The sequence below is a fragment of the Cygnus olor genome, chromosome 8, assembly GCF_009769625.2.
Source record: "Cygnus olor isolate bCygOlo1 chromosome 8, bCygOlo1.pri.v2, whole genome shotgun sequence".
Lineage (NCBI taxonomy): Eukaryota > Metazoa > Chordata > Aves > Anseriformes > Anatidae > Cygnus > Cygnus olor.
This window is the reverse complement of record NC_049176.1, coordinates 12,529,475-12,551,040: the sequence shown is the minus strand read 5'-3', so window position 1 is coordinate 12,551,040 and position 21,566 is coordinate 12,529,475. Positions and strand designations below refer to the sequence as shown.

Genomic DNA, 21,566 nt, shown 5'->3' with positions numbered 1-21,566 from the left:
GTCAGCTGGGAATGGAAATGGAGGGAAAAAAAATACTGGGCAAGAGATGAGAAAGCTCCTTGGCATTTCCTTCTGGGGTTTCGGGCTTAGAAGTGAGATGTGGCTTTGCAAGGCTGGGAGTTCCTGTGGGTCTTCTGCTGGGTGATGGACCTGAGATGACTCTGCGGGACCGGTGTGGGTTGGGTAGGGGCTTTGGGTTCGTTCTGGGGTCTGGGACAAGCCTGGGCCATACAAACTGGTTGGGCAAAGCCCGGAGATGGGCCACGTGCTGGAGTGACGTTCTCTTGAGATGAACACTGTGCAGGATCCAGCCTTCATTCCTGGGAATGTCAGGCCTGAGCCACCCTGATGATGGACAGGGCCAAAGTTCCTGTATTTGGAGAATGAATTCCGAAAAAAGGGCTTGCCCTTTTCTGGGTGATGGAGGATAAAGAGAGACTGTACTTAGTCACCTGGCCACTCTGTAGCATCATCATTAGGCACAAGTTTGCTTGAAGCCACCGGCAGGAGCTTTGTCCAAAAAAAAACCATCACGAGATGATGAAAAATAAATTTCTGAAAAACTGCATCTTGTTTATGAACAATGCGAACGAGGGGCAACGGCCCAGAGGATCTGGTCATCACTGCTGATCATTTGCCTGGGCTTGGGTTAGGTTGTCACCAGGAGAACAAAACCGCAACTTGTAAATATCTTTCCTTTCCAAAGATTTTAGCAACTTCAGCGTTGTTTCACCAAACTAATGGAAAGGCAGCACCCTGCTGCCGTGTGTGAGACAAGGGATGCAACAACAGCAGCGCCCGGGCAAAGGGTACCTGAACCATCAGGACAGCAATGGAGAGAAGCCAAGCAGGCAAGAACAGATAAAGAATCAGGAAGGAGCCAGGATTTCGCACTGGTGAGGGCCCCTTTGTTATTCTGAAATAACCTGTTTGGTTTACAATAACACTGGAAGGTTGAATATTATCTCCAAGGGCGTCCGTCAGATCCGGTGATGGAGTGGTGTCAGCCAGGCTCTTCATCCCAGCCACAGGACTTACAAGAGGGATGACAGATGTAAGCAGGGAGGGCAGGACACATGTCAGGAAACCTGATTAAAGAATAATCAGCCTCTTTGAGAATCTTCTTTTGAGCCTCCTGGAAAAGCAAGGCATGTTTTGATTTTCTCTTTGCTTTGTGCTTATGAAAACAGAGGTTTCTTGCCTTCCCCTTGATAGCAAATGCTGAGTTCCCGATTTCCCACTGATGTCTCTTCATTTCACCTGGGTGCATCAGCAAACAGCGCTGTCTGAGACAGGAGATGAATGCCATCCTCTGTAAGTCTGTGTTCCTGGTTATAACCACCACACGGCAGTGCTTTTGTTAGGGCACTTCTTACCTACCAAAGCTCGGTGGTGGGGAAAAATGTTACCATGCTGGTCAAGTAGGAGGCTTCACCTTTAATCAGCTCTACCTGCTGCCGCCTGTTGGCTTTTTGGCTCCTAAAATGGGGTGGGCTGCTCAGGAGGCGTGAGATACTGCCATCAGTGACACTGCCTGTGTCCTGCGGCAGATCCCATCCTCTTGCTCAGCTGACTGCCTCACCTGGTGCCTGATTTAATGCTGATGGGAAGGAAGAAGAGATGCCTCATTTCTGTGTGAGCTGCAACATCTTCACCGTGGTCAGACGGCAGGTTGTAAGCTGATGGGTCAAAGGTCTAGACCCTGTGTCCGATCCCGACCTGAGGCTTGGCTGAGCTCGTGTGTCAATGCACAGCATGCACAAAGAGGCTGCGTTTCCTGCTGGAGGCCTTTCCTCAGCTCCACAGCAGTGGTGAGTAACGTCAGCAAACCAAGGAGCATGACCATGAAAGAGACACTGGCCTGAATTATAAGCTACTGCAAAGATGCCTTTATGTTCCCATCTGGAAGATGTTTCTTTAGACAAAGCAGCTTCAGTGTGATCAAATCAAAAAGCAATGTTTAGCATTTGTAATGCTCCCTTGGCTGTGAATCCAGTGATGAGCTGCATTGTCCTCGGACGTGTGGACGAGTCCCTTCTCCGAGGGACAATGCACAGCATTCACCACAGCCCTCTGCGGAGGAGTGGATCCAGAGCGAGGGATGCTTGGGCTATGTGGAGGTGGTGTTGATGACAACAGAGCACAACCAAGGCTACCTGAAGTGTCTGTCTTCCTTAAGATGAGAGAAATTAAGGACAGGAAGAGTGAACACATCTGTCCTTTCATAGGTCTCCAAGTGCTCCAAAGTCTGAACGGACCAAGCCTTCCTTCAAGGAGGAGAAAGAGCTGATCTCCCATTAGAAAGATGGTGATACCAAGGCACTATTTGGGTCCCTCTTGTGATGGCAGCAAAGAGGGATGGTGTAGGAGAGGGAAGGGACTGGGCATTTCCCAGCTTGCATTTATCCTCCTTCAACTGCTGGCATCATTCCCCACTTGCTGGAGGCCCCTGGACGTGGCACCTGGGCTGAGCTGGGGTTGTGCGATCGTTTTTTGGTTGCTGGTCCTTCTCTGCGGCTCTTTGGTTTGCAACCGGTGACCTCTGTGAGTGACAACACCGTGGCATACAGAGACAGCAGAGGAAATGGGCCCTAACGAAACTGCCAGACTGCAAGAATTTTTATTTTTTTTTTTTTTCCTCCCAGCATACGAGCTGTGGGCTCTCTGCGGCTCGCCTACGTATGCAGACCTTTGCCAGCCCTCCTGGTGACCCCTGCGATAACCAAAGCTCAGGATGGGATGCCGGGGGGAGAGGTGACCCCCTGCCTGCTGGGGGAGCTGGAGCCTGTGTGGTGGTGTGGAGCTGGCGGGGTGGCCCTGGCCACCGCTGGGGTGGACGTGGCTGCACCAAGGTCCCTGCAGGGAAGGGTTCTGCCACGAGCCCTGTGGCAAAATCATCTGACGGGGTATTGCTGGGGTATTGACTTCTCTAAGTCTTTTAACAAAAATATCAAAAATCTGTTGGTCTCTTTCCTTCTTTCCTTTTGTGTTAAGGGCCAGAGTACTGGGGTAGGGAGACTGGAAATTTGGTATTTCTCTGGGACAGATGCAAAGCAATGAGGTCTTTCCTCTCCCACAGCCCTTGCTTGTGCTGTGGTTCCCTCCAGGACTCATGAGGGTCAGGTTGCTATCTCAGAGGAGCAGTATTTTTTCCCCCCTTTTCATATTATAAAATACAAACAAATGACAGAAAAGGTCAGGTGGTAGGAGAGGGGGTTGGCTGGCTCAGAGCTGTAGGGACCGTCGCTTCCTCCCAGAGATGTTACGGTGGTTGTAAGGTCGCATCTTCATTTCCACGAAGGGGATGGAGAACTCGTGGCCTTTCCAATGGTACCAGTTAATTCCCTGGCAGGAGGAAGAGAGAGGTTCAGGGTAAAGAAAGACCCGTACGTGAAACTAGAGTGGAAGAGGAAGGAAACAAGCTTGACTGCCTAGAGAAGCCAGAAGGAAGAACTTGCTGCAGTGGGAACAAGAAGCCCTTCAGCTGCTGTGGCTTTGCTTGTTTTTTTCTCCCACAGCTCGAAGGCTCCTGGTCGGGTTTGATGTATGCATTTTTTAGTGTAACTTAACAGCCTGCCATGGTAAATGACCAAGGCAGCCAAAGTGAGGCATGAAGCCCCAGTGGCTCAAAGGGGGCTCCCCTTGTTCCAGCTACCGTGGAGTCACCCCAGCCATGCTCCTCACCCCACGCACTGGGCACAGGGCCCCAGCCCCAGCCTGCTCCTGGGCTGGGTCCCACCACGAGGAGTGATGCTGAGGGTTCGCAGCTAAGCTCGGCCCTTACCTGGCTGTGCCGGGCCTCTCCGTACTTGCCATTGAGGTTGGTTCGATGGCAGTTCTTGTACCACCAGGCCCCCTTGTAGGACATGGCACAGTTGGTCACAGCCACGTCGTTGTCCCTGTCCTTGGTGGAGAAGGGGCGGCCCTGGTGGTAGGTGAGGGAGTCCCCTGTGGAAAGAGATGCTGTTAAGGGTGATGGACAAACATGCTTGCTCTTGGCTCGCACACCTCGATGCCCAAGCCATCTGGTCTTTCACAAGGAAACTGGGGTGTTCTGGTATGTGTGGCAGCCTATCGGTCACCAGATCCAACAGCTGAAGGCTGGTGGAGTGGGGTGGGAATGACATTTACTGGAACTGCCCACAGTCTGAGGTCCTCTGCTGTTGAGTTAGGATCAGTGCAGACCATAGCAAATCCCAGAGCCTATTTGGATTTGGTAGATAATTTGGTAGTAAACTGGGTCTGGATCTGAATTTCAGTGCTTTAGAAATGACCTAACCCCCTGATTTCTTGCTGCCTGCATCTGCTGTGTAACTTCAGGACTTTTTCATCCTCATTCCCTCCAGTTAGCCAAGGAGAACTTCTCCCAAAGGAGACCAAGCATTTGTCTCTTGAACCAAGATGTTTGGCCTATTTTTCTTCCTCTGGATAAGGGGTGTTTTGGAAGGTGTGTGATGTCTTTTTCTGCCCAAACCACCTCCTTACTATGGGGAGAGCAGCTCCTTTTGGGGGAGAGAAGAGCACTGCATGAGTGCAGCTGCAGAGGTGGAAGCCCAGAGGGCTATTAAATCCAGGCCTATTTTTCTTCCCAAGCTGTGCACTGAATGCTTTAAGTGAGGTTGACCCACACAGGTGGCTCATGGAGGCTTGCAGTCACTGGACACTTCTATCCCAGCCAGAGGGGCTGTAGCTGTACCCCTACTCCTCTTCTCAGGGAAGAGACCCCCACGTTCTCCTCCCTTCACCCACCATTTTCTGGTGGGCAAAGCTGCTGTGTCAACCAAGCAAACGGTCATGACAGTGTCCTTGCAAAACTGGCTACGGTCTGGTCTGTGTGGGACAAACCCGTGCAGAGAATTTCAGATTTTTCCATGGCTGTAGGAGGGTGAGAAACACACCCTGTGGCACAGCATCAATAGTGAGCTGAGGAGGCTGTCGAGTGAGGGGACACCTCTGAAAATTGACCTGATAATCTGAACAGCAATGGCTCTGATATTTAATATCTGATCCCTGATGGAAAATTCCCTATGTCCTTAGTGTGATTTATCAGCCTGGTTTACGTGATGAACTGCAGGAAGGCAGAAAGGCCTATGGGTTTGCATCTTGCTGCTCCAGAAGAGCAAGCTCTGATGTTGGGATTCCCTTTACAGCTGCAGAGCCACCGGTGGCAGGATTTCCCTACTACACAGGAGGGGCTGTACCAGAAGTGCCGTTGTAGTCTCCTATTCGGAGCTTGTAGAGGCTCCGGGAGTCGCCGATGGAGAACTTGTCATAGTAGGCGTACGCTGCGTCCTGACCATCCCTCATGTCTATTCGCAGCTCGTAGCGCCCCTGGGACGTGATCTTGTGTATGTTGTCCAGGCCTGGAGAGACAAGCAGTGAGATGTTGCTGAGGTGTGGCACCTGGGTCTGCTCTGAGAGCAAACAAAAAAGCTCCGGGCAAATAAACTGCTTCTGGGAGATGAGAGTAAGGAGAGCAGCCAGAGAGCGACTTCTGGCTGAGCCTTTCTCTCTTGAGGCACTGGTGGGGGCTGAGCTCTGTCCCCACTCAAGCTTCAGGTCCCCACGGCTATGAGAGGTGGGCTCAAGTCTCAGCTTCAGCTCTCTGCATGCTGCTGAAGTTGGGGGGAGCCCTGCTGCTGCTGTTGTTGCCCACCCACCTTGGGCTTTGGCTGAGGCATGAGCCAGAGCGTGGCTATGCTGCAGGGCCAGCTTGTGCTCAGATTGTGGGGGAGACTGCTCCATTTCAGAGCTATGCCAGGTCTCCCATTCCCCCCTTTCCTACTTTGAGTAACTCACTGGCTAAGGCCAGGAGAGGTCCTTGAGATGTTGTCCTCCATCACAACCTCTCAACAAGGGAAAATGCTGGCCCATGAAAAACCCCATCATGACGCCTCCTCAGCTCCCACGCGGAGCACCCTGGGCACCTTCACAGCGTGCTTTTTGGTCCCGTACCCATGTGTGCCTTCCCAACACAGCATCAGGGAACAAACAAGGGAAGGAAAATGGTCTGGGGGGGAGTGCAGGGGAGCGGTGAGAAGAGCCAGCCAGGGCCAGGGCAGAAATCGTGCCAACACAGTGAGCTGGCACCTCGGTGAAAGTCTTACCCAGCCAAAACTCGTCCTCCAGGTTGCCGAAGCCGACACGGTAATCTGCCCATTTCCGGAAGAAATCAGTCAGCCCATTCTGCCGCCTCTGGAAAACCTGCAGCGGGAGAAAGCCGGGGGAAAGCCTGGTGAGAAGTGGGATGAGCTAGCTGGGCTTTGGGACACACACAGCCCGGAGAGTGCTCTGCCCTTTCACAGTGCCTTTCAGGAGGGAAAACTGCAACCCCCAGCTGGGGACTGTTAATTGCAGCCATGCAGTCGATTCAAGTGCAGACGGGTAAGCTGAAGACAAGCTAGAAGATGTGGACATTAATGCTATAATGGACCTAGGAGGGAAGATTCAGCTTCAAACTCCCTGCTCTACCCAGGGCACAGTGGCTTTCTAGCACATGATTCTGTTCTGCTGGCTCCTATGTGATACCCAAGGGGATACTTTGAAGTAGAGTGAGATGGAGGGAAATTTCTCGGCTAAAAAAAAAAAAAACCACTGTGCAAGAACTCAGCATTTGAGGAAGCACTTTTTTTTGGTCTTGTTTTGACTGTACATCTAACGGGGTTTTGTGTAATACATGTGAGCGAGTGTTTGACACGAATAAAATCAAAATGCCAGAGCATTGTTTACCTAGGTTGCCAGTCCATCTAAGTCAAGACAAGCAGTGATTGTGCAATTCAACAGCAAAACAGGCATTTGCCTCTGAAATGCTCCTGTGCAGACCCAATCTGGGTGATGCCTGACACCATCATATTGCAGGCAGTGTGAATCATTCCCTATGAAAGCTCCTAGACATTAATTTCATTTCTAAAACAATAAATCAGCTCAGCTTCACTCACAGATTTTGTTCTCTAAAAGCACTGCAAATGTGTCAAATAAATCAAGGGGCATTTCTCCAAGTGTAACTATTATTACTGGAGCGTGGGCCATTCCCCATGGCGTGTGAAATGAAGCGAGCAATATTAAGCCTGCTCTCATTCCTGCGCGGCATGGTGCTTGGCTTTGCTGGCAGGATGGGGCTTGGCTCCTTTGCGATGGGGACAGCATGTAGAGGGGCTGCAGGGAGCTGTTCTGTCACTGTTCCCATCGAGCTGCAGTCTCTGGGGTGATGCTGGGGCTGCCTGTTAGGAGAGCTGTGGGAGCAGCTGGGGTTTTGTCATGATGCAGGCAGTATGGGGCCACAGCACCTTCTTGTTCCTCTAGGAACAGCCTGTCTTCCCAGGAAAGACACTATTCAAGCAATCAACATCTGAGGGAGAAGGAAAACATCAAAATCTGCCCTTGGTGCACTCGCTACTCACAATCCAGCCGCCCCCATCTGTGGTCATGTCGCAGTACACCTGCACCCGCTGGCTGAGGTCCCCATTGATGGAGATGGTGTAGACGCCACTCAGCGTGTCTCCGTTCATCAGGTGCTGGGCGCAGTCCTGAGGGTTGGCAAAGATGCGGCCACCTGTAAAATCCAAAAAAAAAAAAAATCAGGCAGGGGAACAACCTTTCCGCGTGCCTTGGGCCCCGCTTGTTACAATCCAGGAAGGGTCTAACTTGGCTTCTGCCAAGTCCTGTGTTATTCTGTGAGGCGGTGGCCAATTTACATCCATCAACATCAGAGAATATAATGAAATAAATCTGTGCATGTATTAATTAATCTCCTGCACATCCTGTATTGGAAAGGTGTGCAGTAACATCATGGTGAGTGATGAGGAATGTCACTTCTTGGCCCATCTTTCTGCACCGTGTCTGAAACCCTGGGGTTTAAGCTGTCACTGGCGTATTTGGACAGCTGTGAAAATACCAAAACCTGTTTTCCTCTTAGGATTGCCAACTCTAAAAAAGTTTTTATTATTTTACTGACTCCAGGGGAATGCTCCTGATTGATGTCCTTGTAAATGACGTCGGACTTGCACCGGGCTGATTGTCACTTCAAAATTGAGCAGGAATTCATTCACGTGAGATGCTGGAGATTGGCAGCATGAGTCCTGTGGCCGTGCTCCAGGTGTCCTCTGTTGAAGACACATCTCATTTGGGGGACAGAGCTTGAGGGAGTCTCAACTGTGAGATCTCAGCAGCAATAGGAGGTCAGCTCTGTGTTCATTTTCTTTCTCATTTACTGTGAAAAGGGGAACTGCATCTTTTTTTTTTCCATTGTCCAGATGACAGGGTACAGAGCAGGCAACATGGATGTTGGCTTTTAAGAGTGTCTCGAGAGGAGACCTCGAGAGGGCGTGAGGGGTGTGCTGCATGCATCCATCCCGACTGCATGACACCAGGACAAGGGTTCAGAACATCTGTTACTTCCCAAACCCCTGTGCCCTGAAGACCCAGAGGTGGTCGTTTTGTCCAAATATTGGAGATCCCCTATTTTTTTCCTGCCTCTGCAGTTCATAGCACAAGGTCTGGTGAGACAGCTTTCGCATTTTATAGCATTCAGCAATGAAAACTGCTTCAAAGACATCCACTCTAGGCTCCCCTGAGCTCTGTGGAGATTACTTGTTTCTTAATTTATATTCATATCTTTAAGAGCCAAGCAGACCTTGAAAGACATTTCAAACCACTATAAATTATAAATATTGTATCTGTTTCTTCCTTTTGTCCCATCTGTATACAACTCCCCAAGAACCTTACGCAAACATGAAACAAAGCAGCAGAGCTATTAATATGTCAGAGGGAATGGAGGAAACCTGGGATGTGTACTGCAAGCATAAGGAAGCAAAACATTTTAAATGAAGCCTTTTTTTTTTTTTTTCCCTTTCGTTTTCTTTTTCTCCTCAAACACAACTCCTCCTTTTCTATGGGGTAGATACGGAGAAATTGGTTTCCTGCTAACGCCTACCTTAAGGCAAATTAAACCTCTCTTCAGATGCTGCATTAGCTGGCAATAATGTCTCTAATGCCATCAAGGTCCCAAATTTTTTTTAATGGAAGCAGTACTCTCATTGCCTGATGTGAGTGGGTTTCTGCTGATTTCTCTTTGCAAAGAAGCCATCCCTGAGAGGTTCTGTCCCTGACTCCAGAGCAGCCTCGAAGATTACACATTTTTCCATCGCCTGCCTGAATTGCACTGGCTTTATACACCCACATAAGAGATGAGAAAAACAGGAGAGCCTCATCCATAGAAAAGAATGTTTTCTTTTTTTTTTGTTGACGTAAATAGTTTCTATTATCTCTTGAAAGCAGGTGAGAGGACCTTTGCATGTAATGAGGATGGGGAAGTGTATTCACAGCAGATTCAAAGAAAACTCTCTTAATTGAACTGGCAGCACAGATGGGGGGAATTTTGATGCAGGGGCACAGGCATCATCCTCAGGCTGCTCAGTGCTTTTGAAGCCCAGCAGAAATGCAATTGTACTCAGCCCTGAACAAAATGCACTCTGGCCATTAAGTGCACGGTTCTGATATGAACGGTTGCAGAGGGTGGGGCAATAGTGACATTTTCATCCAAGCTTTGTTCTTGCACATGTGAGCACTGTGGTGGCTGTGGGTACCCGCCACTTGATTTAGAAAGGAAACCATTCCCCTTGCCTTAGCAGATCGTGACTTCTCTTTAATTAGATGGGGAAGGAATAATGCAACCAGACAAAATCGGTGGGATCACAGTCCTGAAGGCATACAGGCTCTGCTTTGCTCTGCCTCCACTAGAGGTGGTAGAGATGCACCTCCTTGATATTCACACCAGGTCAGACCATGTCTACAGTGTGGGGAGACGAACTGGGTCTCTCCCAGCTCACTGTAAGACCGTGGTGGCACATGTTGTCAACTTTCATGTTTTTCCTCTAGTTATCCATTTGAGGAGAGGCAAGGGAAAGGCAAAGGGCCTGGTAGAAATGGGAGAGTGTGGCAAAAGCATGCTGCCTAGCCTGAAGTTCAAATCCCCTTGCTCCAGGCTGGGCATATGTCCTTCAGCCATTAACTTCTTACTGCCAGGCAGCACCATGGGTCATGGAAACGAGTACACCTGTGGATCTGTTGAAATGCTGCCTGAGGAGGGACAGCCCATAAGGGCGGTGAGTGGTGCAAGCCTCACCTGTGGTGAAGGTAGTGGAGATGAAGCCGCTCCGCATGGTGTTTTGGGCAGCTTGCAGGCGCACGGTGTACTCTGTGGTCTCAGAAAGCCCCTCCAGGCGGATCCACGTGTCCTCAGCATCCACAATCAGCTCCTGTACATGGATCCCAAAAGGAGGTAGACACCAAGAGCAACAGATGAGAAAAACGATGGGGAGCCTAAAGAGCAAGCAGGGAGGGAAGGGAAGCCGCAGCCCTTGGTGCCTGGTTGAGGGTGCTGCACGGCTGCTTATGACCCCTGGACTAAGTCAGCAGGAGGTCAGTGGATCACCTTTGGGGCGGTGCAGGTGAGACAAAGCTAGCTGGTTCAGATGCAGGAGGTTTAAATCCTTGCATTATGTGTGCTCTATTTACCATCACTGCTGGGACCTGCACGTCCTCAATACTGGGCATGACTGATTGCCCAAGCACTATAAGGAGCAGAGCTGGCCAAACTTCGTTATCAGCCAGTTTTGGCTCCATCAGACGTCAGGTTAATTTTTCTGGTCATCAGCCAACGCCACACAGCATTGTATTGAACCCCTTCTGCAAAGCTGTTGCCCTTTGGCTGCTGCAAGCCAGTTGTGCTGGCAAAGGAAATAAGACAATTTGCAGTGACACACTTCTGCTAGTGTTTGTAGCAGTTCCTCCAGGCAGACAGGTATGGACACACTCATTAAGTAATCAAATATATTGTATTGCGGGATTAATTAGCTGTCTGTACCTACCTTAATCTTTGCAAGAAGGGCAAACCACTTTGTTAACATCTCTGCTGGATTTTTTTTTCCTGCCTCTTCTTGCTTGTCTTTCACAATCTGTGAATTTTGTCTGTTACTTCAGACTTCCCCGCTATACCCTCTTTGTCCAGACTTGCATGTGTGTGCAGAGACTTTGCCCTAGGCAATCATTTTCGGCTTTTTCTGATTGTTTATCTAAAGTAAGTTTTGCTCCTGGAGAGCATAGTATGCCCTTCTGGTCTCCCTGGCCTGGAGAGCGTCTTTCTTTTGCTTTGTTGGGTTTCCCCTGCTCGCTTCTCCGCGATCTCGGTGTCCCCCGCCTTACAGAGCCCCTTTCTGTAGGAGGACTCACCTTGCGGCTTCCGTCGGTCGATCTGTAGGTCATGACGTAGTTCTCGATCTCTCCCACGGGAGGCAACCAGGAGAGGAGGGCACTCCGCCGAGTGACTTCGCTTGCAGTCAGGTTGCTCGGAGGATCCAAAACTGCAAGGGTGGATGGGCACCCAGGGAAGTGCAGGTCCTCACACACATAACCCCCACCAGCCTGCTCAAACCTGCTCCCTATCCCAGTGGGTTGGGATTCAACCCCCCCAACCCCATGCTACAGCCCAAAGTCCATCCTTGCCCTCAGTTTCCAGCCCTGATCACCCGTCCCCTGCCTTGAGCACAGCTCTGCAAACCCTCTAAAAGCCCTCTGCATGCCCTCTGATGGGTAGCGGCTCTGAAATGCATGTGATACCAGGTCTATCAAGCTCTTTGGAAACTAAAAAGTCTGGAGACTATGGCCTTGGGAAAGAAGAAGACCAGGGGGGCCCTTGGGTCTTCTCAGGAAACTACATCCAGGGGAAATCAAAGAAAGGGGTGGATGGATGTTGAAAGAGTGAAACTGAAGGTTAGTGTTTCCAGCGGTGAAATTCCCGTTCTTGTGTTGTGTCCACACCAGCCCTTGGGTGTCCTTTTGGCACATGGCTACATTTACACCCAGGTATTTGTAACGAGAGCTTAGGCTCAGCCTTTTTGGCCTCTTTTCCTGGGGTGGGCGAATGGCTGGGGGCATATAACAGGGCATGTGTCTGTACATACGAGTTGTGAAGTTGGTGCTGATGGTCTGGCTGGCGAGGGGCCCGTTGGTGGCGTACATAACGACTGTGTAGGTGGTGCTGGGCAGAAGGTTGGTCAGCTGGTACTCCTGGTTGGTCCCATCCACAAGAATTGTTTCTCCTGCAACTGTGAGCCAGAAGAGGTGAGTTAGGATAGGTGCTTCTCTGAAATGCAGCTGTGGGTATGACCTCACAGTCAAAAGCACTTATATTGCTGAAATACCATGTGCTGCTGTGCAGGAGCTGAGCAGCAGGGGTGGTGCTCAGTCTGAAGGATGGTCTTATTTTGCCACAGTCCATATATTTGCCTGCTGCTTTTTTTTCCCTTCAGTAGTGGGGCTCACAGGGCTTGCCATGCATTGGGTTTGCATGGGATGGGAGATGTGTGGGGACTTGCTTGCCCCTGGGCTGCTGGTGGGCCAGTTAGCGAAGTGGGAGAGTCCCAGTCCCCATGTGGACTGCCATGCAATGAGGCTGGGTGTTGGGCAGTGGAGAGCACGTGCCATGGGACCCCTGCAGGATGAGCTGGTGCCTGGGGATGGGGGAAGCCCTGCCACCCACCAGCAGCTGCGCTCCCCAAGGAGAGACTCTTTCCTGGGGGGGAAATCCACCAAGCTCCCAGGTTTGGGGTGGGGGAGAAGTGGAGGTGAGCTGAAATGGAGCCCCAGCAAAGCTTGCAGCAGAGGGGTGCGGGGTTTCGTCGCACCTGCGTGGCGGGTGAGGACAAGGACGTAGCTCTCCACGTCCATCAGCGGCGGGTTCCACTGCAGCAGCGCCTCCGTGGGGGTGATGTTGGTGGCTGTGACACCCAAGGGGGCATCCATGGCTGCAGAGGGAATGGATTTGGACAGTCAGGCGCATGAAGAGACTGGGCTGCAAACTGGAAGTGCTTCTTGTGACCCTGCCTCGATGCTCAGGCACACATGCCTGTAGAAGAGTTATTGCTGTCCTAGCTGGAGAGCAAAGCTTGCACTGCTTTGCTGCTCAGCCTTGTCTTCCACTGTTTTCTTGATGCATGATATGGGAAGTTAGGTTTTTTGTTTTGTTTTGTTTTAGGTTTTGAGGAGTCTGCGGATAGCAGAGTGTTTTATTCTTGCAATAGGTGCTGTTTGTGTCAGGGCTTTGACACATCTTTCCCCAAGGATTATTTCTGGAAGCCTGTACTTCCTTTAGGAAAGGTTCTTATGGGTGTCCAACATCACATCTCTGGCCTGGTACACAGATTTATTACTCCCTCCATGACAACCCATGCATATACGGGGAAAGCTTTCCTTAGACATACTTTGGAAGTCCGCTGTGGGCCCTTGTGAGCCCCACTCATCATGAGCAAGAACCATTAGGTTCAGCTCACTCTCACCTGTCTGATTGCCAGTGCAAGCAGGGGCCAGAGCTGGCACGGTTTGATCACTGCCTGTCCCCTAGGAGCCCCGTCCCACCTGTGTACGTGGTGATGGAGGCCACCTCGCTTTCCTCTCGGCCCCGCACGCTCTTCACCCCAATCTCGTACTTGGTGGCGGGCTGCAGGCGGTGGAGGCTGTACTCGGTGGCATCGCTAGCGATGGCAGCGCTGTCTGTCCTCCCTGCAGGGACACAGCCAAGAGCATTGGTGACACAGCTGGTCCCCGTGTCCCGCGGGAGGGGAGGGGAATGCCACAAACCCGCTCCGGGGCTGACAATGGGGGCAACAGGGTTCTGTGCCTGCAGGTGGACGCCACTGTGCTGGCTTGACCTTTTCAGCATCATAGGCAAAAACTGGGGCTCAGGGGTTGGAGGTGAGCTGGGGGAGGCAGGTGGAGGAGGTGGGCTATGGAGAGCTGTGCTGGTTGTGGCTGGGGTCATGCAGTGGTGTGGGACTGGTCTCTGCCCCTGCTCCCCATGCCCAACAGCTGCTTTTGCACCACCTTCTCCAAAAGAAAAGGAAAAGCAAAAAGGGCTGCAGCTATTTGGACACTCTTAAAGCCCTCCCCTTAGCTTAGGTCCAGACCCATGTGCACCCTGGGGTACAGCACTGCCGAGAGGGAGCCTCCACAATGTCCCACTCATTACCTTCAGTGGCACGGTATGATATTCTGTAGTGGTCAAAAGCAGCAACAGGAGGGCTCCAGTAGACGATCATGGAGTCCTGGGTGATGTTGCCCACCCTAAGGTCCTTCGGTGCATCCATCCCTGGTGAGATGGAGCAGAAAGCAAAGCTGTGGGAGGCAGGTCCGCTCCCCGTCCCCCTGCCTGCCCTCCCGGGAGTGTCCAGTACCCAGCGGGTACCTGTCATGATGGAGCCCACGACAGGCTCAGAGCTGACTGCACCATGGACGGCCACCAGCGACACCAGGTATTCGGTGGACGGCCACAAGCCCGTCAGGCTGGCGTGCTTGAGGGTGCCATCGAGCACCAGCCGCTGCGCCGCCTCCTCATCCCGGGGGCTGTAGGTGAGGACCAGGTGGTCTGCTGGTGGGGACGGGTCACTCCATGTGATGTTCACACTGGAGGACGTCAGCTGGGAGAAGTGCAGCTGCGTGATGGGCCGGACCCCTGCAAGACGGAGAGGGGAGGGTCAGCCCACACTGTCTGCAGTTCCCAGCCTCCAGGTTGTACCTAGTGCTGTGCACCAGCGCTCGTCTGGGAGATAGCAGGCAGAGGTTGCAAAGCCCTGGGTCTGGGTGCTCCGGTGGGCTGAAAGTGGGATCGAGAGGCAGAACTAGGAGGAGGAAATAGTGTTTTGCTCAGCTCTGCCTGCAAACATGCTCCATCCCAGCCCTGTGTGATGGGTGGTGGAGCCATCCTGCTACACCTGCTGTAAGCTGTCCGGGCTTCTCAAACATGCTTTTTTTTTTTTTTTTTTTTTTCCTCCTAGAGGTGCTTTTGAGGCCCCTCAAGGCCTGTTTTCTCCTCCTTATGGACACACGGACCACTCTGACCACAGAGGACAACAGGGGCTGGCAGTTCCCCCAAACCCACCTCCTTCTTCTGGGAGCCTCCAGCCAAGCAAGCATGGTCAGTGCCAGCAGCTGGAGGACAGGACCCCTGCACTGGCAGGGCCATCACCCTTCTCAGGCCCATGGACATGCTCTCGTGTGGATGGATTGCCTCCAGCTCTCATCCCTGTCACCATCTCATGCGTTTTGGTGCCAGGGACGTGTGGGCTGGTAGCAAGGCCAGCTCTGTGCTTGGCCTCAGCTCTGCTTCTTTTTCTTTACCTGTGAAAGCATCCACGGTGGCCTCCAGGCTCTGCTGACGTCCCCTCTCGGCGATGATGGTGATAGTGTACTCTGTCCCGGGCTCCAGCTCCGAGAGGGTGAGCTGTGACTTGTCCGGGGACACCGTCACTTCGGAGGCCATCCCTGAGGCAGGGGTGAAGGTGACTCGGTAGTGGTCGATGGGACCCATGGCTTTGGTCCAGGCCAGCGAGATGGACGTCTCTGTGGAGGCCGTCACCAGGAGGTCCCGGGGGCTGTCAAGCTCTGTGGGTTGGGTGTTGCAGATGCTTGTTCCCATGCATGGGTTGTCCCATGGGGGATGTAGGAGCTGCTGGTGGTGGGGCATAGGATCAGGCTGTGCTGAATGGGACCAAACTCACCGGTTCTGGCGTTCATGGTCGCTGGCACGCTCTGCTGACTGTCCATCACGGCTGAAATCCCAATGCCGTACTCCGTCCCCGGCACCAGGTCTGCCAGTGGGTGGAAAGGACACAAAGGTGCATGAGAGCAGCACCTGGCCGGGTGGTCCTGGGGTGTGAGCCCCCTCCCCCCAGCCCGTGGCTGGAGACAGGGTGGCCCTACTGTGTGTCCTGGGGATGACCAGTCCTACCACAGCTCAGCAGCTCCTCCGGGTGTTGTAGGAGAGCCGAGCATTTTTTAAAAGCCCCCAGATGCCTTTGAATAGGGAAATGGGATTAATCTAGCTCAGAAATAACCAATTTTTTAAAACCATTACTGACGTCTGCGGTAATTGCTGGCATCAAGACAGAAACTGTGTGAGAGAGAGAGGGAGTGAGCTGAGATGGGAATGATAAAGTAGCTGTATTTGTTTCTGTAGTGATTCAACATCAAATATTGTCACAGGGTTGGTGTCTCAAAAAGAAATAAATTATGCAGAGTAAATGAAACACACATTAATTAGTAAAGGCACAGTCTAGCTGGGAGCCAACTCAGGCATGTTGCTTGTGGTGGACGTATCCTGTGGTTCTCTCGCAGGGAATGGGAATCAAGCTAATCAAGCTAATTTCCTCTACACCTGTTGCTGGTGGTTGCCTTATCTCTGTGGGACATCTCCTGGGTCTGTCTATCACTCCTGCTTGGCATTTGACAGCTACATTTATCTCCTCCCAATGATGTATTGATCTTTCCCATTGGGTTACAGAAAGCCATAAGCCTTCCAGCCCAACCTCTTCTCCCCCAGCAATTTTGGACAGGGAAAAATCACCAATATTTCTGACAGCTGTACCAGTTCACATCTCTGGAAAGAGACTTATGGGGCAGATCAAGGCTTGCTGTGTTTTGAAATTTTTGATAAGCTCTGCGCAGCACCATTCCTCATCACTTTTCCTGGGGACAGATGAAGGCTTTTATGCTGTGGATCTCACCAGGTCCTCAGCAGCTGGAAATCCACCTCAACAGGCTGCACCAGGGGTAAGGAAACCCTAGAGGAGAGGGCTGCCACGTGCATGATGAAACTACGGAGAGGCTGTCTTCAGTTCCCCTGCCATCTGCAGTGGCTGTCCTCTCTTCCTCTCCATCTCATCTAGCAGGGCAGCACATGACCTAGAGAACAGGGGATCATCACCAGATCCCCCATCCCTTAGGCTGTCCAACTCTATCTCCATCCCACTTCTCCACGTGCATCGTTGCAGCAGAAACTGTCCCTAATAGGTATTTTTCTCACATACCACATTTTCAGGCTAACTGCTCTAATTGTTTTCCTCCCCTCCAGCCTTTCTTGTGACTTGGTGCTGCCATGACTGTATGTTTGCATTTGACTTTTCCACTGAATGTACTTGTTCCTGTAGACACAAACAGCAGAGGTGTTTGAGCCTGAGACAATGTGGAAGAACCTGGTGCCGTGCCATACTGAAGATCTATGAGTGTCAAGCTCAATGAGTGATTTTTTTTTCATATAGAAGTAAATTTTTTCCCCCTAAAATGCCACTAGAGCTGCAAATCTGGCAGACAACCAGCTGTAGCTGAGAAAGGAAAATAGGTCTTGGATGGTTCTTCATGGTGCTGTTGCAAAGGGTGTTTGGGATGTCCCTGGTGAGGCTGGCAGTGGGAGGTGGTGGCGTTTGCTGAGCACAGTGACACCTGAATGTTAGCCTGGACCATGCAGTGCTGGGGGTACTTGCTCAGAAATGGCATCCCTGGGTTTGGGTTTGCTTTGTGTGGATTTGGAAAAAAGCAAAGAACTCAGTTATGGGGTATCAGTGTCCCAGCAAGGGGGTGGGGAGTAATATTTTTCTCTAGATCAATCTAAAACACCTTTCTCTCCCCATTTCTCACTCTGCCCCTTGCCAGCTCTGTTTGGAACCCTGGGGCAGCCTCACCGAGGTGCACCACTGTCCTCCCAGCTGAGCAGCACCCCAACCTGTGCAAGGAAAATAGAGCTCCGTCCTGAGGAAAACCTTCCCTCCAGTAAGCAGAAAACTCCAAACCAGCCTCAAATCTGTGCCAGCACCAGGGCAAGCACACAGTAGTGCTGGTCTGGGCTCTCCTTTGCCCTAACTGCTTGTGAGGAGGATGAGGATGGTGCGTGGGTGCAGGCATACCTGTGAGGGTGGCCCGAGTGGTGGGGCCGGTGTCCCGTGGCACCAGGACCTCGTGGTAGTGCTCTCCAGCTAGGGTGCTGTAGACAACCCTGTAGCTGTGTGCCTCCGCCTCGCTGTTGTCCCAGGCAAGCTCAAGGCTGGCGGGTGTCCGTGAGCCCACCCGCAGGTTCTTGGGGGCATCAATCTCTGTGTGACACAAGGGAGAGAGGCACAGTCTCACCGCCAGGCTCTGGGAGCCATGGCGAGGGGACCCAGGCGGCACGTCCCCATGGCTGGGGGGCATCTGCTGTCACCTCCTGCTCAGCACGGACCTGGGGGTGCCAACCGTGAGTTCATTGGGACCGATGCTATAAAGCCACCAAACATCAGCCTGAACTCCTAGAAAACCTCGAACATCTTTGCAGACTTGTTCGTGCTCAGACACTGTCCAGACTGACCAAATGGTTTATTAGTGCTGCCAAGGCTGTGTGCTTGGATTTGCACGGTAATCCCTCCTGTGAGCGATGGGTTTGGGCAGGGCAGGGTCTGGTGGCTGCTGAGCATTGCTGTGAGTAGGGCATTAACTCCTGCTCTGGGTCTGGCCTCAGGAGGCTTTTTTATGCTGTTATTTAGAAATAAAGTGAGGAAGGCCAACTCAGCAAAGCAATCGCAATGAACATCTCATCCTAAGTACATATCTACACAGATATATACACACACAACTCACACACTGCGGTTATTGTAATAGGAGCCTAGTATCCACCAGTGATGTACATGACAAGTAATTTATATGCCATAAAAGAGCACTGATATATGCTCTCTACCTCTTCCTTTATGGCATGGTAAATTAAACCTGTTAGCTATCTGCAGGCTCAACATTAATTAAGGTTTTACTGACCAGTTCGGCTATTCATATATGATATAAAATAAGATAACCACGTTTTTGACTGGGCTGCTTCCAGCTGCTTAATTGCTGATTTTTCAGGCAATGCCTCGGCTCTCAATGCTGAGCAGGTACAAGAGCATTGTCTTAAATTGAGACTTCCCTGATGCACACTGATCTGTGGGTGGTATTAGAGATGTAAATTGCTGTGTTTGGGGGGGTTGTTTAGTCTGGAGAAAGGGAGGCTGAGGGGAGCCCATCACTATCTGCAACTCCCTGACAGGGGGCTGCAGCAAGGAGGGGTTTTGTCTCTTTTCTCAGGTGACAAGCAATGGGACACGAGGAAAGGGCCTCAAGTTGTGCCAGGGGAGGTTAGACTGGGCATTAGGGAAAATTTCTTCACAGAGAAGGTGGCCAAGCACTGTAGTGTGCTGCCCAGGGAGGTGAGGCATTCCTTGTCCCTGGAGGTATTTGAAAGACATGAAGATGTGGCACTGAGGGACATGGGTTAGTGTTGGGACTCGGTAGGTCAGGTTGATGGCTGGACTTGGTGATCTAGAAGGTCTTTTCCAACCTAGATGACCCCATGATGTTATGATTCCATTTGTTCTGTAATGGGATGCAAGACACCTTCCTCCAGGTGTCTTCACTTGGACCTGCACCTTAACCATCCCGCTGCTTCCTCCCGTTGCACCGGCTCAAACCCTGAGCTCATTCATGCTGGGGAGAAAAATCCATGCTGCTAAAGCATGGACGTGCGCAGTGAGCCTTCCCAGGGGGGCTGGCACTGCCTCCACTCCCCCCACCCATCCACCCATGCGCCCGCCATGTGCTGTAGGCCTCAACCCCCCGGCCAGCTCCTCCGGCTACCTGTGGTAAACTGGGCGAGGGCCGGCCGGCTCTCGTTGGTGCCCCGGAGGGCGCTGACGGCAAGGTGGTAGTGGGCGCCAGGGCGCAGGGCCTGCAGGGAGTACTGGCTGAGGGGGGGCTGCAGGCGGAAGGTGGTCCTCCCGCCCTCCCCGTCTGCCAGCCCGTACTTCAGCAGGATGGCATCCACCCGGGCACGTGGGGGCGTCCACTCCACAAAGGCCACTGTGTCGGAGACGTCCCGCACCAGGATCTGCGTCGGGCCATCGATGACTGCGGAGGGTTGGGGGGAAAGAGGTGATGGTTATTTGGGGAGGGTCAGGTAGGGAATGCAGCAGATGTGGGGGCATCGGAATTCAACCTGACCTTCAGAGTGGCATGAATTAAACGTGGCATGGGCGAGGGACTTGACCCCTCCAACTCCAAGTGCTCAGGGGCTGGTCCTGGTAGGTTCCCAGTCCCTTATTCCAGTCTCCTGGCTCTTTCTCAAACCCTCTCCACTTCCCCCTTGTCTCTCCTCAGCTTTGAACACCAGAGCAGGACCCAGTTGCTCTCTGGTCAATGCCCATTACAGATACAATGCAACTTCTACCCTTCTCTCAAGCTGGGTATTGGCAACAATTCCTCTCTGGCTTTTTTTCAGGAGGCATTGCCTGGGATAAAACCTCCTACATTTAGCTGTGGTCCATTTTCTTTGCTCCTAGATAACTGCTCAGACTCAGCGACGCATTGAAAAACATAGTTTTCCTTTGTGCCAGGCTCTTCAAGCCATTCAAACTGCTCTTATCGATGATCTTTTTCCACTCAATTTACTCTTTTCCTAGCCCTTCTGTCATTGAGAAAATTTATCAGCAATGATGTTATGTCTGTTATGCGTTTTGAAAGGCGTTGACAATGTGTTAAATAACATGGGGCCAAGGACTGATCCAACCATCAAGAGCTCAGGAACGCCTCTAGAAATGTTCCTGCCTCAGTGCCAACTCCCATTTTGTAGCTAAGCTGAGGGATCAGCTCCTGGAGCTGTCAATGTGTCGGCGCTGGGGGTAGAGAAGAAAATGCCACTGCTCTGGTGGGTCTTCGTAACCAGCTGGGAGTGGGGCTATGGTGGGTGTCCACCACTGAACCTGCTCAGATAAAGGGGTTTTAGCTAAAGCATTCATACTGGAGAGAGACTAAGACTGTTTTGGACATTTTTCTCTCTTCTGCAGAGAATCAAGCTCTTTCTCCTTCTGGACACCCCAGTGCTTGTCCAAGGGCCCAGGGCCCAGGTGAGGGATGTTCTGAGTCCTGTGGGACCATCAGCATCTAACTGCTGCGTGGATGGATGCTCCTGTGCCATGGCACTGCTAACGCACTGGCAACCTGTTTGATCACTGCTGTGACCAGAAGGTGGGGAAAAAAGCACACTGATCTTGTAGTTCAGACTGTACTGCATATGAATATGGCCAAGATACTGTATGTATCAGAAATGTCACTATATAATAAATATGTGCTGAATCCTGTACCTCTGGTTGGGGAAGTGCTGGGGGAGACGTGTGTGGGCAGGGGTGAGCAGGATGCAGTGGTGCTGGAGAACATCGAGTGCTGCTCGGTCCCAGCACAAGCTGCTGAGGCAGAACGAGGGTGGTGGGGGCAACGCTGTGGGAGCACCACAGAGGAAGGCAGACAGGCCAGCGTAAGGACCCCTTCATGGAGAGAACCAGGAGCCCACCAGCCCAGCTGCGCTCCCCCTCACTAAGGTCAACCACTGAGTTTGATGTACCAGCCTCTCTATTTCTTTTCCCTGCCTTCCTAGGGAATGGGAAAGGTTTGGGCTCGACCAGGAGATGTCTCTGTTAAGCCGTGTCAAGCTGAGCAGGACTGTGCTGAGGAAGCCCAGATCTTCAGCAAGCCAGGGGCTGCTACTGGTGGGGGAACCCTCGCTTCAATCCACACCACCTCTGCCTCCCCAAAACCTCAAATTTAGCAGCCCGGAGAGAACGGCACCTTGTTACAATCCTCTGGGAGCTATCAAAATGTTGTTTCCATTTGCAACAGCTTGAACAGAGGTAGAGGTTTGCCTGGCTGCGAAGGCAGGCTGCAGCAGCTCTGGCCTGGAAAGCACC

General features: G+C 51.9%; 1 protein-coding gene and 1 long non-coding RNA gene across 3 annotated transcripts in view; one reads left to right on the top strand and one right to left on the bottom strand.

Moving 5' to 3' along the window:
• Window positions 1-1,725: 1,725 nt before the first annotated feature.
• On the top strand, window positions 1,726-21,034 carry LOC121073950. The gene is made up of 3 exons (XR_005822025.1): window positions 1,726-1,811; window positions 5,151-7,222; window positions 21,024-21,034. It is a non-coding gene; the product is annotated as an uncharacterized LOC121073950 (long non-coding RNA).
• Window positions 1,810-21,566, bottom strand: part of TNR (tenascin R) — a 56,187-nt gene continuing 36,430 nt past the window's right edge. The window contains exons 7-22 of one of the 2 annotated variants that reach the window (XM_040565524.1): window positions 19,465-19,734; window positions 17,733-17,918; window positions 15,552-15,641; window positions 15,172-15,435; window positions 14,240-14,506; window positions 14,024-14,143; window positions 13,414-13,557; window positions 12,684-12,803; window positions 11,961-12,104; window positions 11,230-11,360; window positions 10,124-10,256; window positions 7,401-7,552; window positions 6,108-6,204; window positions 5,202-5,363; window positions 3,785-3,948; window positions 1,810-3,345 (exon numbers count right to left, since the gene is read on the bottom strand). In XM_040565524.1, coding sequence (XP_040421458.1) covers window positions 3,226-3,345; window positions 3,785-3,948; window positions 5,202-5,363; window positions 6,108-6,204; window positions 7,401-7,552; window positions 10,124-10,256; window positions 11,230-11,360; window positions 11,961-12,104; window positions 12,684-12,803; window positions 13,414-13,557; window positions 14,024-14,143; window positions 14,240-14,506; window positions 15,172-15,435; window positions 15,552-15,641; window positions 17,733-17,918; window positions 19,465-19,734 — 2,564 coding nt within the window. In that variant the 3' untranslated portion in view covers window positions 1,810-3,225. Of the gene's footprint in view, window positions 3,949-5,201; window positions 5,364-6,107; window positions 6,205-7,400; window positions 7,553-10,123; window positions 10,257-11,229; window positions 11,361-11,960; window positions 12,105-12,683; window positions 12,804-13,413; window positions 13,558-14,023; window positions 14,144-14,239; window positions 14,507-15,171; window positions 15,436-15,551; window positions 15,642-17,732; window positions 17,919-19,464; window positions 19,735-21,566 lie in introns of both variants that reach the window. The other variant, XM_040565523.1, reaches the window with a different exon arrangement.